At 43.1% G+C, this 15066-nt stretch overlaps 1 protein-coding gene across 1 annotated transcript in view; it reads left to right on the forward strand.

Annotated features, from left to right (window-relative positions):
- The window catches only part of LOC311235030 (integrin alpha-3-like), a gene marked incomplete at its 5' end in the record, with an annotated part of 68498 nt that overhangs the window by 50944 nt on the left and 2488 nt on the right, over positions 1–15066 (forward strand). The window contains 6 exon segments of the mRNA XM_084322342.1: positions 3252–3354; positions 6869–7045; positions 8829–8987; positions 10025–10138; positions 11114–11212; positions 14457–14582. Coding sequence (XP_084178468.1) covers positions 3252–3354; positions 6869–7045; positions 8829–8987; positions 10025–10138; positions 11114–11212; positions 14457–14582 — 778 coding nt within the window.

The raw sequence follows: 15066 nt of genomic DNA on the forward strand, positions 1-15066 counted from the left end.
GACTCCAGAACCCCCCCCCCCCCCGCAACACAACGCTTTGACACAGGGGGGAGGTGGGGCCCTTGCGTAAATCTGCGGGGCCCCTACGCAGCCTGTGTAGTGAGCGTATAGGCCTGGGCCGTCCGGCTTCCATTCATGGTCCATTTTAACTTTTTTGTTGTTGTTGTTGATAAATTGTTTCACCTTTTTTTTATAATTTTTTTGTCCCCCAATATCTCCCAACAACGTACATTTTTGCTAGCTCGCTGTTCTTGTGTATACTGTTTATTTTTCTCATAGTTTTATAGTCAGAGTTAATTATATTGATTACACATTGTTTCTCATATTTTTTTCTCATATTCAGATTTTATTTGATTGCCTATATTTATTAGCCTGTCCATACCTGTACCTCCCCTCCCCCATGCTGCTATGACGCCAGAATTTCCCCCAAGGGGATCAATAAAGGAATCTCTTATCGTATCAAGTCAAGTCAAGAGTTTTATTTGTCACGGCATACAAGTATACAATGAAATGCGGGTGGTCTTGCCCGCAACGATGTGCAATACAGTAGTAACAACATATAATAGAATCCAATAAAACAACATTGTGCAATAAACAGTAACATAGTAGGGCATATCGGTATTTGTACATAAGTTATTTACAGAGCATGGAGGACATGCTAGGTCCTGTGGTAGTGCATACACTGTTGGCTACGGATGAGGCACTGGGTCTTTCTGTACATTGCTATTTTATACAGTCAGGTTATACTATACTATTTTTAAAGTGACCTTTCCTTAGTGGCCATAAGATAAGAGTGGCCTCTCTTATCTTATCTTAACACTAGGTGGTCACGGAGTGTTCCTTTCGTTCGGCTGTCACTGTCACTCTTACATATCAACATCAAAGTTGTCTAGTTTCATGTGGGCTCCGTCTTCAGGTCAGACACCACATGAGTCACAGGGAGACGGGAGGAACGGGTACAATAGGTCTCTTTAGTCAACTGGAAAGCTAGAAGTCTGGCTGTTAGAAACCTGTTCTTGTGAGGTCGCTGGATTCATATCTACACAAATAGGACATAAATATGATATTACACACCGTATGGTCATTGGACCACTGAATAGCCCCACAATATGAAGTTTCACTCCAAAATCTAACACCGTAGACCAAATAAAAGGGATCAAATGTTTTCTGGCCCAAAAAGTTAAAATCATTATATAAGGGACGATCGACGAGTAGGTGTGTGTTACACGGTTTTAACGCACGACGTGGAGGTGAGGAACCAGTAGAAACACTAGGTTTCAAGGTCCTTGACCTGGCACATCGCACAGCGAAGGGAACGGCTCCTGCCTACCTCCGGTCAATGGTCTCCAACTACACACCCTCAAGACCCCTACGCTCTACATCCTCTGGCCGCCTCAGACCGACTCCTATCCGAGCGCCGGGAGGGTCATCAAGGAGAAGCCGCCTATTCTCACCACAATTAGGACAGCCGAAACACGACCGATATTTTGCCGTCGACTAAAAACACACTTCTTCAATCAATATCTGAAATGAAAGAAACATTTTTATAAAAACGCTAACCTTCTTACTGTCTTCTACTATCATGCACTCTTCCACTAATGAATCTTCCTTGCCTATAACTAGGGATGCTCAATATTGGCTTTTTTACCGATACCGATATTCCGATATTGTCCAACTCTTAATTTCCGATACCGATATCAACCGATATCAACCGATACCGATATATGCAGGGTTTCCCCGTCCAAAAAACTGAATAATTTCAGGTAACTAATAATTTCACTGGATATATATATAACAAATATTGTTATTGTTTTTTTTTGTTTTTAAACCGATACCGATATTTTCCGATATCACATTTTACTGCCGATATCGGCCGATAATATCGGTCGGCCGATAATATCGGACATCCCTACCTATAACTATCTACTATACTAATGTCTCTACTACTATGCACTCAACACAGCAACACCCAAGTTCCAACACTGTTTGAACATTGTTACTCAGCTGATAGAGTTGTACCCTTCCTGCTGACTTGTCGTACAGAATTTGTAAGTCGCTTTGGATAAAAGTGTCAGCTAAATGACAAAATGTGAATGTAGGTGTGCAACGGATTAAAAAGAAAGTATGTTCAGGCGGTTAGGTGGCCGAGCGGAGATTGCGTTCGTCACCAACCCCGGAGCTGTGAGCTGGATTCGCCTGTTGGAATCCAGCTCACAGCTCCGGGGTTGTCACCAGCTTGGCTGGCCGTCTGCACTAATACAATTGGCTGTATTGGAGGGTGGGAGAAGCTGGCGGGGTGGGTCCGGGTCGTTGTAAACAGCGACTCCTACAGTTCGGTCGGGGCGCCTGCTAAGCGCGGATAGGACTTGAGGGGGATAGTGTGGTCCTCCCACACGCTACGCCCTCTCCATGAGAATCCGCGCTGCCAGGTGAAAAGAAGCGGTGATTGGCTGGACGTGTGTCGGAGGAAGCACGTGGTAGCCTCCACTCTCCCAGATGATCTGACTGTGGGGGGTAAGTGCGCAGCGACCAGGAAGGGACTGGGAATTGGCATACGACTAACATTGGGATGGGAAAAAAATCGGAGGAAAATGGAGGGGGAAAAAGACCAAAAAAAAAAAAAAAAAAAAAAGTATGTTCAATACAGCTCTGTGGCGTGAGCACAAATCAACACGCAACGCATAGAGTTTAATCTCACAGTAATGACATTATAGGTACTGTTCCTGAAACACCATGACTCAGTTCACTCATAATAGAACAGGGAAACAGAGTGTGATGGTAGGGGTCAAGGACATTATCAAATCTTTTTAAATTATATGTTTGTTTATGTTTTATTAGGATCCTCATTAGCTGACAAATGAATGACCGCTAGTCTCTTCCTGGGGTCCTCACAAGCAAATAATATAACGGAATATAAATACAGAATGTAATTAGTAATACAATTGAAAAATAAATGTATATTCACCCTTTTTATTTATATTTTGTTTCTCTTGTTGTGCCTGTCTGATGTCTTGATTTTGTCTGTTTTGTTTGTATATGTGTTAAAACGTTGAATACAAATAATATCAAGAACGGCATCCAAGTGACCATCTAAAAATCAGGCAGACACTCTAATTCTAATTCAACCTCGTTTCAGATACAGAGAGATCAATCGGTACATCAGACTGCAGTGTGGCTTCATGTGTTGAAGCAAGGCCACTATATATCCTTCTCTTGACCTATTGACCCAACCTTGACCTCCCGTGTCGCAGAGCCAAGCCCGAGCTGCAGACCTACTTCAGTGGGGAGGTGATGGGCGAGTCGGCCATGGTGAGCACCAGAGACGTGGGCAGTCTGGTGGAGTACACCTTCAACGTGAGTCACCCAGCACCACACACACGCACGCGCACACGCACACGCACACGCACACACTCATACCAGGCAGACACACACACACACTCACTCATACCAGACACACACACACACACACACACACTCATACCAGGCAGACACACACACACACACACTCATACCAGACACACACACACACATGCACGCACACACTCGCACACATACCAGACACACACACACACACACACACTCACTCACTCACTCACTCACTCACTCACTCACTCACTCACTCACTCACTCACTCACTCACTCACTCACTCACTCACTCACTCACTCACTCACTCACTCACTCACTCACACACTCACACACTCACACACTCACATACACACACACTCACTCACTCACTCACTCACTCACTCACTCACTCACTCACTCACTCACTCACTCACACACTCACTCACTCACTCTCACACTCACACCCACACACACTCATACCAGACACACACACACTCGCATACCAGACAGACTCTCACACACACACGCTCACACTCACACTCACACACACACACACACACACACTTATACCAGACACACACACACACACACACAACCTTGTGGCGACGATGGCTCAGGAAGTAGAGTGGTCGTCTAGTAATCGGAGGGTTCCCGCACCTCCCGGTGAGCAGGTCGGCACCTTGCACGGTCGCCTCCACCGTCGGTGTGTGAATGTGAGTGAATGGGTCAAATGTGAGGAACAAATTGTAAAGCGCTTTGGACAAAAGTACTATATAAATGCACCATTTACACACACACACACACACTCATACCAGACTGTGATAGTGTTTTTGATGTGGGCTACCCCCCCCCCCCACCCCCCTCCAAATCTCCACCCTGTCATTAAAACCACTAGGTTTATTCTTGGGCTTGGATATTGCTGGGGGGAGGAAAAGGGTTATTAGGTGACCTAGTTGTGTCTTAGTTGTGGCTTAGGCACGTTTTTGGGGGCGGATGCTATTTAGGAGCTCGGAAGTCACGGGCGTAGTTGACGGAACAAGCAGGAGACCCGGTTGAGAGGTGGAGAGAACTGTGCCAGAACTTAACGGACACTTTGGTTGTTGCTGTTCACCAGACAACTTTTAGAATTCACTGTAGTGGTGTGTAGGAATTACAAAACAATGGCACACGGCTCGCTGGAACCTAGCTAGCTAGCTGGAACCCATCGGCAGGGGTGTAAAGTACTTGAGTAATTGTACTTTGTTACAAAACTTAAGTACTGTTTTGGGGGATTTGTACTTTACTCAAGTATTATTAGGTTTTTATACTTGTACTTTTACGCAATTACATTTCAGAGAGAAAAAAAACATACTTTTTACTCCTTACATTTAAAATGCAGCCCTACAAAGTACAAATCTCGCAGGTCCAACCATTTTAATGAGTATATTTGTTTCTCTGGCCGAACTAACGTTAACGTTATTAATCCTGCGGCTGAACTTTAACAGAAAATTAACCCACCCATGCTGATTGGTCCTTGTGCAAGACTAGAAAGCGGGGGATTTTTGATTAAACACCTGCTATCAGAAGAATAGACGGTCAGAAAAAAAGTTTTTACTTTAACTTTTTAGTACTTAAGTACATTTAAAAGTAGAAACTTTTTAACTTTTACTCAAGTGTGTTTTTAGCCAGATACTCTGACTTTTACTTGAGTACGATTTTGAGACGGTACCCATACTTTCACTTAAGTATCATTTCTGGGTACTTTTTTCACCCCTGCCCATCGGTTTGAATGAGGAATGCTACAAATACGCGGTGGAACCGAGAGGTTAATTACGGTCAAATCTTCATGGTTGATAATATACACGTTTATTGTTAAAGCGTCGCTAATCAAATACACATTCAGGTTCAGGAGTTCTGTAGAGGACTTGATGTCTCTGGTCGTCTGTGAGCTTGCTTCTTCTCGAGCCTTCTGGGAAAAGGGGGGTGGGGGTTGTGGGGAGGGGTGAACAGGTGAAACAAACAATAGGGGGTGAGGAAGGGGGGGGGGGTGAGGGGGGGGTTGTGGGGAGGGGTGAACAGGTGAAACAAACAATAGGGGGTGAGGAAGGGGGGGGGGGGGGTGAGGGGGGGGTTGTATGTGTGAACAGAGGCCTCGGAGGAAAACTTCCACAAATGCCATCCCATTTATGGGGGGAACTGTAGGTCAAATATCACACTCGGTCCAACAATGTGTCTGATGAACAAAAACAACCAGGTTCCTTTACAAAAGGTGCACCACTTAGTGTTAAAATTCACAACATTATGTGTTATTCATTCCTCGAGTCGAGCAACACCTCAACCACCCAGAGGGACCTGTCACACAGACACAAAACAGAGTCCACCAAGGGACACAATTAAGCACACCCACTCGCAGGAGAGAAATCAGGTGGCAAATCAAACCCCCCTGCACCTGCCTACACGGGTTCCTGACACTAGCGATACGTAGAACTCAATACATGTCAACAATGGACAGCTCTCTCTCCCGAAGCCAGAAACCAGAGAATGGGTCTATCCCTCAACTCCTCCTCACAACATCTCCTCTCCGGCCAGGCAAACCTCCTCCAGCGTCCGAGGACCAAACTCCGCACCATGCGAGATCGGGCTTTCTGCTCATCCGCTCCCAGTCTGTGGAACGCTCTCCCCAATCATCTGTTAGTGGATGCTTTTAAAAAGGGCCTCAAAACACAGTCATATTTTTAATAAAGCCTTTTGTTGATTTCCATCTAGTTTTAGCTCCACACATTGTACTGTACGTTACTCTTTTACTAGCTTTAGCCCTTCTTATTTTATGTTCTTCTATTCTTTTACTAGTTTTAGCTCCACACATTTTATGTTCTTTCTACTCTCTTACTAGTTTTTATGTTATTCTACACTGTAGCGCCTTGAGATTTGTTCCACAAATATAAAGCGCCCCTACAAATTGAATATATTATTATTATTATTATTATTATTATTATTATTATTATTATTATTATTATTATTATTATTATTATTATTATTATTATTATTATTATTATTATTATTATTATTATCTTACTTCATAAAAGTCAGTCAAAGCTTGCCAAAAGCTCAGACAGTGATCTCCAAGCCCACGTGGTTGAAAAAAATAAAAAACAGGCTAAGAAACGATATAAACACAATGATCAAATCCGCAAAAAAGAAATTTCATCAATGACAAAACCGAGGAAAACAAAATCAAACCCTGTGAACTTTGGAAATTACTCAACAACCAACTAGGCTGCAGCAAAAAACGGAAAAACCAGATTTATAAACATAAAGACAGAAAACACTCATCACAGACAAGCTGGATGTGGCCAAATACTTAAAAAATTTCTTCACAAACATAGCCACAACACTGGTTAATAAACGACCCTCCCACTCAGGGCATTTTGGGGTAGAACACATCCTAGCCTACTAGCAAAATAGGTTTTTCATTGTACGGCAAACTGTTTAACTGTGCACAATACATGACAATAAATCATCTTGAAATCGTCCGACCACTAGGTGACGCTACAGGGAGAGCCTCTGGGCGGCATGGGGACCCTGGCCCTGGAGTTCCAGTGGCCCTTCGAGGTCACCAACGGCAAGTGGCTGCTCTACCTGACGGAGATCGTCTACAAGGGGACGTCGGAGACGCACTGCATCCCCCCCGGGGAGGTGGTCAACCTGCTCAACCTCACCGTAAGGGACTTCTTTCACCTGCAGCTGAACCGACGTGAAACAGGGGACTGGTTTCCCCGAAGTATTACAACAAAAGATCACCAGTGTTTGAAACTAGATTATATTAGATTAGATTATATTAGATTAGATTAGATTAAAATTAGGGATGTCCGATATTATCGGCCTACCGATATTATCGGCCGATATTGGCATTCAAATGTAATATCGCAAATTATCGGTAGGCCTATCGGTAAAAAAATAAAACGTTTTTTTTTATTTGTTTTACATTTATTTAACCTTTATTTAGCCAGGCAAGCAAGTAAGAACAAATTCTGATTTTATTTATTGTCGAAAGTATGCATAATGTTGTGTAATTCCACAACAAGAGATATGTAATGTTAATTACCTGAAATTATTAAGTTTTTTTGGGGGGGAACCCTGCATATATCGGTATCTGTTGATATCAGTTGATATCGGTATCGGAAATTAAGAGTTGGACAATATCGGTATATCGGTATATATAGCCAATATCGAACATCCCTAATTAAAATGTATGTCACCATACAGCATGATTAGATTATATTCAAATGGTTAGTATTCAAATTAGTATATTCAGACACATATGTCTAATTTATTACAGTTGAGCATACGGTAGATGACCTGTACTACGTTAAGGGTACTGTTGGAATGCTGTGCTGAACTGGACTAGACTGAGCCAACTAAACCTAAATTAAATGAAGAAGTTAACTGTATTGCAAAAGTGTATTGCAAAGTGTATTGTACCCTATCGGCCCAAATATAATATGACTAGGCTATAGATAATTATATCTGACCCGAATTTACCAGTAATACTAACACACTGAATAAAACAAGATAAGCAGATTTAATATAATTTTTTGAATGTTATTAATTGATTATTTAAATAAAAATAAAACTGTAGCCTGCCCGGTGGGCCCATTTCTAACATAATTGAACCATCTCAAAGCAAAAATTAGAACCATTGGTTATATTTCAACTATATAATATATAATAAAGCTAATCAAAACATCTAGAGGAAGCCATTGATACCAAACAGGCAGTATTAGTTTACAGAGAAAGGGGATAACCATCCTTCCACCGTTGAACTTCCCTTTGCAGCCGAATAAAAGACGACCTCGCCTTTTCCAGGTCAAGTCATGTTAGTCATCTCAAGTGTTTCTTTATTAATTCCCTTCGGGGGATATTGCGAGAATAAAACATAATTTTATATTCGGGTCAATTACAGTACTTTTCCAACAGTTTCTCAAGTTGCCCGAATAGCCTCTCTGTGAGCCGAGGTCAGTGGTGAATAGCTGTAACGTGAGTCGAGGACAGCATGTGAGTAACATCAGCTCTAATACAGCGTGAAAACAGTCTCTGCCAAAAACCACTATTGCTAGAAAATAATATTTCTGGGGAGAAAGAAAAGCCTCTGTGTAGCCACAGACAGGAGTCCTACTCACAGCCTGAAATAGTATAAATAGTACAACATTATGTGTGTGTGTGTGTGTGGCCCACAAATAAGACGGTGGAAATGTCTAATGCTATTTTTGGGGAGACAAAGAGTAACGCCTTTATCTAAAACCAGCAATTACACCAGACCCACTGACGCAACGACTCTCTCTCTGTCTCTCTTTCTGTCTCTCTTTCTCCTTCTCTCTGTCTCTCTCTCCTTCTCTGTCTCTCTCTCCTTCTCTGTCTCTCTCTCTCTGTCTGTCTCTCTCTCTCGCTGTGTCTCTCTCTCTCTCTTTCTTCCCTCTTTTTCTTCACCTCCCTCTGCCTCCAGTTGTCTGAGGAGGGGAAGAGCAGGCGTCCTAAACGACAGCTCGTGGTGGTGGACGATGACGACGACGACGACGGCGGCGGCGATGAGGTCACCCAGCCGCAGATCATCGAGCCGCAGGCGGCCATCACTCTGGCGGTGCCTCGCAAGAGCTACTTGCTGGTGAGGCCCCGGATCTGCTTGTGCCCTGTCTCCACTAGCCAGGGTTTAGCCGTGCTGTGGCCCTGTCTCGTCACACCCCCCATCCCCAACCCCTGGTGACATAACTCCCACTTCTACATTACAACAATAACTGTGAACCGGACTTGCATTGCTGCACTATACACTATACACTATTCCATCAATTGCATACCATACGATGCTAGACCATAGCTAGCCCCAGCCAGGCTAAACACAGCTAATGGAGACACAAACCATACCATACCATACCATGCTAGACCATAGCTAGCCCCAGCCAGCTGAACATAGCTGATGGAGACAAAGCATTGAAACCACTCATAAACAACACAGCAATTAAAAAGCAGGGGCGTCCCCCTCGGCTGTCAAAACAACAATGCTTCCTAAAAAGGGGAACCACCGCCCGACATGAGAGTTCTAACATTGTTGTTTCCATGCCTCGAGGAAAGTTTAATCAATGTTTGTGAACGTGAGCTACTCTCTCTTCCAAAACAAACCAGAGAAGTAAGACTCAAACTTGTGACGTCATCAGGTCTCGAGCGCCTCTGTTGATGATGAACGCGGGGACTGATTTTGTGGCGCGACGGAATGTTTGTTTTGAGTTGTTATACCCAATTGAGCCTATTCGCCCACTTCTACCGTTGTATCTTTTATTTAAATTTGTATGAAATGTTATACATTTATAAGCAAAGAAAGTGCCTTGCTCAAGGGCACTTGGGCAGAGCAGGTGGGCACCGTACATGTAATACCAGCCACGCTTCAGTCACCAGCTCACAGCTGGAATACACCCTCCTGTCAGTGGCGGGGATCGAACCAGCGACCTCCAGGCCATCCTGCCATACTGCACAGTATATTCCAATGTTACATTATAGTATTCTATGTCCAATTATCCTATTCGTTGTATGTTGATCATCTTTGTCTCTGTGTGTGTGTGTGTGTGTGTGTGTGTGTGTGTGTGTGTGTGTGTGTGTGTGTGTGTGTGTGTGTGTGTGTGTGTGTGTGTGTGTGTGTGTCTCATAAAGGACTGTTCCCAGGACACAGCACGCTGCGTGACCTTCACCTGCCCCCTGCTCAACATGTCGACCACAGCGGAGGTCACCGTCAGGTCACGCGTGTGGAACAGCACCATGTTAGAGGTGAGAGGTCACCGTCGGGTCACGCGTGTGGAACAGCACCATGTTAGAGGTGAGAGGTCAGCCGGCTGGGAACTGCCTTCGCTGTGGCTTCCTCCTCATAATAAATAAGACTCATGGATCATTTTGATGGCGTGCTTCATATATATAGAGGAATGTCTGACCACTAGGTGTGTCTGACTCTTAACCACCGAAACCTGCACGGACTACAACGTATGACGTACATCATGCCAGTCAGGGTACCTTGTGTATACTGTACCTTGTGTATACTGTTTACTGTAACCTTTATTTACCCAGGCAAGCAAGTAAGAAGACATTTTTATTTTATTTATTGTCAAAAGTATGCATAATGTTGTTACCTGAAATAATTCGTTTTTTGGGGGGAGGGGGGGGGGGGGGGGGGTTTGGGGGGAGGGGGGGGGGAACCCCGCATAGATCAATATCGGAAATTAAGAGTTGGACAATATCGGTATATCGGATATCGGTAAAAAAGCCAGTATCGAACATCCCTACTGTTTACTACTTTTACTCTTACTCATAGTATATATTCATATATAAATTTGTATTACCTATAATCTATTGTAACTTATTGTAACATAATTTAATTATCATTGGGTGTAGGGGATTGGGGGAAGGGGACGTTATAATAATAATAAATTTATTTTATATAGCGCCTTAAATAAGGCATCTCAAAGCGCGTTGTGGAACATGGACATGGTCAGATAGGGGGCATTGACCTACAAAATGTTTAGAACCACTGATATGTACAGTAGGCCATTTATGAGATCAGTGTAGGTCCAAGGCAAGGAGCAAAAAGGGAGGGTGGTGGGGGTGTGGGTGCACCTGGTTGGATAAATGACATGCTGGCGCTCTAGTGTGACACCTAGTGGCCGAATGCTATCTATAGCAGCTTTAAGTCCATGGAGTTCTCTCTCTCATGAAGACATGGTTCTGTCCCGTGTGCTGCTCCTCCTGTAGGATTATCCCAACGCACTCAGGGTCACGGTGAAGGGACAGGCCACCTTGAAGCTCATCACAGACAAACCCACCATCAAGATGGACAGCGTGACGAGAGAGGTGAGTGGGAACGAACGCCAGTAACCGCTTCAATAATAATGCATTAAATTCCTATAGCGCTTTTACGGTGCTCAAAGATGCTTAAATAATAATAATAGTCTTTGGCTGTGGCTTGGTACAGTACGTTTGTTAAGGTAAAGTTTGTTAGACTAAAGTCTCACAGACGTCTAACCAATCCGAGGAGCTCAAATAGTTGGAATAAGGCCTTTTAATTGGTCAAATCCTTTTGAATTCCAATAAAATTCCCTTTGAGCCTCTCTGATTGGTTAGAAGGGTGAGCCAATGGAATCTCTGCACTGCTGCTACACTGGTCAGTGAAACTCACTCACGGTAGACTGTGTGACTCAGTGTGTTCCGCACTAAGATAACCTCGTTCCCAGTTTTATCTCTTCCGTGAGATAAAGACTGGTAAAGCACTACGGCCGAAAGTGTGAATGTGGTAGAATTTCCGGTGTATGTACTTCCCCTGGAAGCTGCCTCCGAACGGACCAAACTTTTCCCGAATCCTGAGCTAGAACGTCCCGGTCATGTAGTATATTCTTCAGGAAAAGCGGTACAGTGGCTTAAACGAGGAAATATTGTGCACTTCACACGTTTCTATAATTGTTTTGTCGAAACCGGAAAGCCTGTAGCCGGTACTTCCTGTACTTCCGTTTTCACACTTTAGGAGGCATAGCTTTACCAGCCTAGCACTAAGATAACGTTTCGGCGCAAAATCCAAAGCAAAAAGTCCTACGCGTTGTCGCTTTGAGCCGACGTCAGTGACAATGATATTGATATTGATGAGGATGACAGTAAATGAGGACGGTAATGAGAATAAAATAAGTTTTTACTTTTACTTTTTAGTATGTTAACAGAATTCGGCTATAGGGCGACAATAATGTGGTCAAGAGGCATGGTTTCTATCTTGAGCCTTAACTGGCGTGGTTTATTATTCACATGGCAGAGCAGTAACACTACAGGTATTCTCTCACTGAGAGGCTGGGGGGAAGAGAAAGAAGTGGGAGGAGACACCACTATTTATACTCGCCACCTGGCGGGTGTTCCTGAGTGTCTCCGCCTAGAGCGCCCTCTAGTGGAAACAGTTATATATGCAGTTAGACAATTACTAACAATCCTACACAGAACCTCTGCCTTCAACATAGTACTTAACTCTTTCAGTGCCACGCCTGGTTTTCCGTTTTACCGCTTGAATGCCACCATCGGTGCCAATGTTAACGTTAATATCGCCTAATCTATGTTTTAAATTATGGCTATGTGTCTAATCTGCCCATCGCATTATCAAAGACTATTTTCCAGTCAGTGCTGTGGAGACAGATTGTTTTTTTATCGCGTCGTTTCCATTTCAGAGCAGTTAGAAAAGCCCCCGTTTTGATATAAAAAACAGCTCATTCTGGAGCATTCTATGAAAATCGTCTTTTAGTGGAATATTCCACGATGTTGATATTCGTCGGCCTTTTTATGAATCGTTTTCAAATAAACGCTAGATGATCAATATTATACGTGCACGCAAGCACATTACGGCCGCGCACTGATAATCGCTCCGTTGATTTCCTCACGGAGTTTTACAGTGAAACCGAAAGAAGACATTTCACAAAACAGCTTATAACTTCATCAAACTTACTCCGATTATCCTACCACTGATAACATAGAGTCCTTACCTGACATCAGATGGTATCCAACTGGTATATTCCAATTCCTGATCACCATTCAAAAAAATCTATACACCACAGATACCACAAATTCTTCTACGCAAGAGAGACATCGAGAGGTTTTGTTTCAGAATTTTATCATCAATTACTAACGTCCTCGTATGAAACCCTCCAACTTGACTCTGTCTGGAGGAGGGATATAACAGACCTGGAAAATGACTTTGATTGGCAAGGAGCCTGGGCAAATGTCCGACTTACATCAAGGAACCCGGATCATCAACAAATCAATCTTAACTATATTCACAGGACATACTTGACTCCTATAAGACTGTGCCGAATGGGGCTTAAACAAGATTCCAAATGCACCCAATGTACAAATGGGGACGAAGGGACATTTATGCACATGTATTGGGACTGCTCACCAGTTAAGGCATTCTGGAAAGATGTGACCCAACAAATATCAAAACTCGTATCTTGGAATATACCTGTACACCCCTCGGTATTATTATTGAATGATGTTTTTGAGTTTGCAGTGAATCCACAGCTAAAGAGATTGGTTTTATCGGGTATCACAGTAGCCAAAAAGCTGATCGCATCACGCTGGTTCCAACCGGAAAAAATGTGCCGTAAAGTTTGGTTTCTTACATATCTCGATGTAATTTACCATGAAATATCTACAGCAAGAATTCTGGGTCTCAATGAATCCAAAATGTCAATGTGGTTAGAAGTGGTGGAGAGAATAAAAGCTAGCTTATAATGGTAGTGTCTGGTTAGGTGCGAGGGATAGTGGAGGTACTTCTCAAGGTGGGGTCCGGGAGGGGGGGGTTCGAGCTGAGCATATGTGTGTAGGTTTTTTTTTTAGATAACAGGTATTATGGGTATATCTTATATAAGACAACTAACTAAAAGGTGATCTCATTGGATGTGCCCTGACAATTAATGCTTGTATATCTTATCGTGTGTTGTCATGTTTGTTTATATGTTTGTTTAAAAAATAATAAAAAAATAAAATACAAAAAAATCTATACGTGTATGGATCCAACGCGACACAGTAGATCTCTATGATCCGCGGGGATCTGAGGCTCCAGAATTAACTGTGGTAACCCCGGCTGGATCAGTGAACTGGAAAATGTGGAGTACCGGATTTCTTTCCCCATTCATTTTCATTGAGTCCATTCCAAAATCACTTATGTCATCTGGGAGACGACAGGGGGCGCTTTTTTCCACAGTGATCACCGGCGCAGCTCGGCTATACTCGGGTAGGCTCGGGTGATGCAATAACTTTTCAGATCGCAAAAAAAAATAATTATAATAATTCCGAGAAATCTCGTGAGTGGCACGCAACCACCTATAAAAAAAACAGAGAAATCTCGTGAGTGGCACTGAAAGAGTTAAGTACATTTAAAAGTAGGACTTTTTTATTTTTACTCAAGTGCGTTTTTAGCCAGATACTCTGACTTTTACTTGAGTACGATTTTGAGACGGTACCCATACTTTCACTTAAGTATAATTTCTGGGTACTTTTTACACCCCTGATGAGAATGAAGAACTAACTCTTATCGCCCCCCCCCCCCCCCCCCCCCCCCCCCCAGTTCCAGGTCAACATCGACCCCGTGCTCGGAGAGGAGACACCCTACGAGATCCCGCTGTGGATCGTCATCGTGGCCGCGGTAGCGGGGATCCTGCTGCTAGGAGTCATCAGCCTGATACTGTGGAAGGTGAGATCCAGAGAGGTCATCGTTAGATTAGATTTGTTTAGAAAAATGTATCGTCATCATGCGGCACAAGTACGGTACAACGGAAATAAGTTTGGCATCCAACCGGAGTGCAAATGTAACAGTAAAGTGCAACTGATACAGGTGATCAAACTGAGTATAAGATGTATAAATGAGTGCTACTGAGTAATAGTGCTAATCAGATGTACAGCGTTGTAGTATTAATATGTACAGTGATGCAGGTATAAAGACACTATGGTAGTAAGTCATACTGGCCAGCAGTGTAACTAGTAAGGGATATGTACTACAGATATATAGTATCGACATACATATAAAAAGGATTATATGCAGGTATGTAGTACAGACGGATGTGTGTATATATATATATATATAGTAAGAATAAATATATGTATATCCGGTAGGGATGGGCGTGAGTACTCGTAGCTTTAAAAAAATAAATAAAAAAAATCGGAATGATCAATTTGTA

The sequence above is a fragment of the Notolepis coatsorum genome (assembly GCF_963971535.1).
Source record: "Notolepis coatsorum genome assembly, chromosome: 10".
Classification (NCBI taxonomy): domain Eukaryota; kingdom Metazoa; phylum Chordata; class Actinopteri; order Aulopiformes; family Paralepididae; genus Notolepis; species Notolepis coatsorum.